Consider the following 445-nt stretch of genomic DNA (forward strand, 5'->3'; position numbering starts at 1 on the left):
CCAGCGGACGCCCATCCTCCGCCTCCTACACGCACAGACTCTCAAAACCACAAATACCAGTACCGCACCGAAAATGCTTAACACTTACTTAATCGCGTCAAAACCTGAGCTGTTACAGGGTCCCAGAAACAGGCGCGACCGGTGCCGGCACACACGCAGGACATGCCAGAGCAGAGAATGCCACGTGGGTCCCCCTCCACGGCGGCAGCCCTGCTCTGATTGGCCCGCGCAGCACACCCCGACACTAGACCCGGGAGCCCCGCGCGCCCCGCCCCGCCTGACTCCGAGTGGCCGCGGCGCGGGGAGCCCACGAGCCCAGTCTGTCTCTACCGCGCCGCGTGCACCCCGGATCGCTCGGGGTGTCCCGGCAGCCGGGCCGGCGGGCCATGGGCGCACACCCGCTCCGGGTGCCGCCACCTCTGGTGCTGCTGCTGCTGCTGCTGCT

General features: G+C 68.3%; 1 protein-coding gene across 2 annotated transcripts in view; it reads left to right on the forward strand.

Moving 5' to 3' along the window:
* Positions 1–242: 242 nt before the first annotated feature.
* The window catches only part of CHRNA3 (cholinergic receptor nicotinic alpha 3 subunit), a 15,774-nt gene continuing 15,571 nt past the window's right edge, over positions 243–445 (forward strand). For both annotated transcript variants that reach the window (XM_011382785.2, XM_011382784.2), the window contains exon 1: positions 243–445. In XM_011382785.2, the coding sequence (XP_011381087.1) occupies positions 387–445 (59 nt within the window). In that variant the 5' untranslated portion in view covers positions 243–386.

The sequence above is a fragment of the Pteropus vampyrus genome, unplaced genomic scaffold (genome assembly GCF_000151845.1).
Source record: "Pteropus vampyrus isolate Shadow unplaced genomic scaffold, Pvam_2.0 Scaffold489, whole genome shotgun sequence".
In the NCBI taxonomy this organism is placed as follows: domain Eukaryota; kingdom Metazoa; phylum Chordata; class Mammalia; order Chiroptera; family Pteropodidae; genus Pteropus; species Pteropus vampyrus.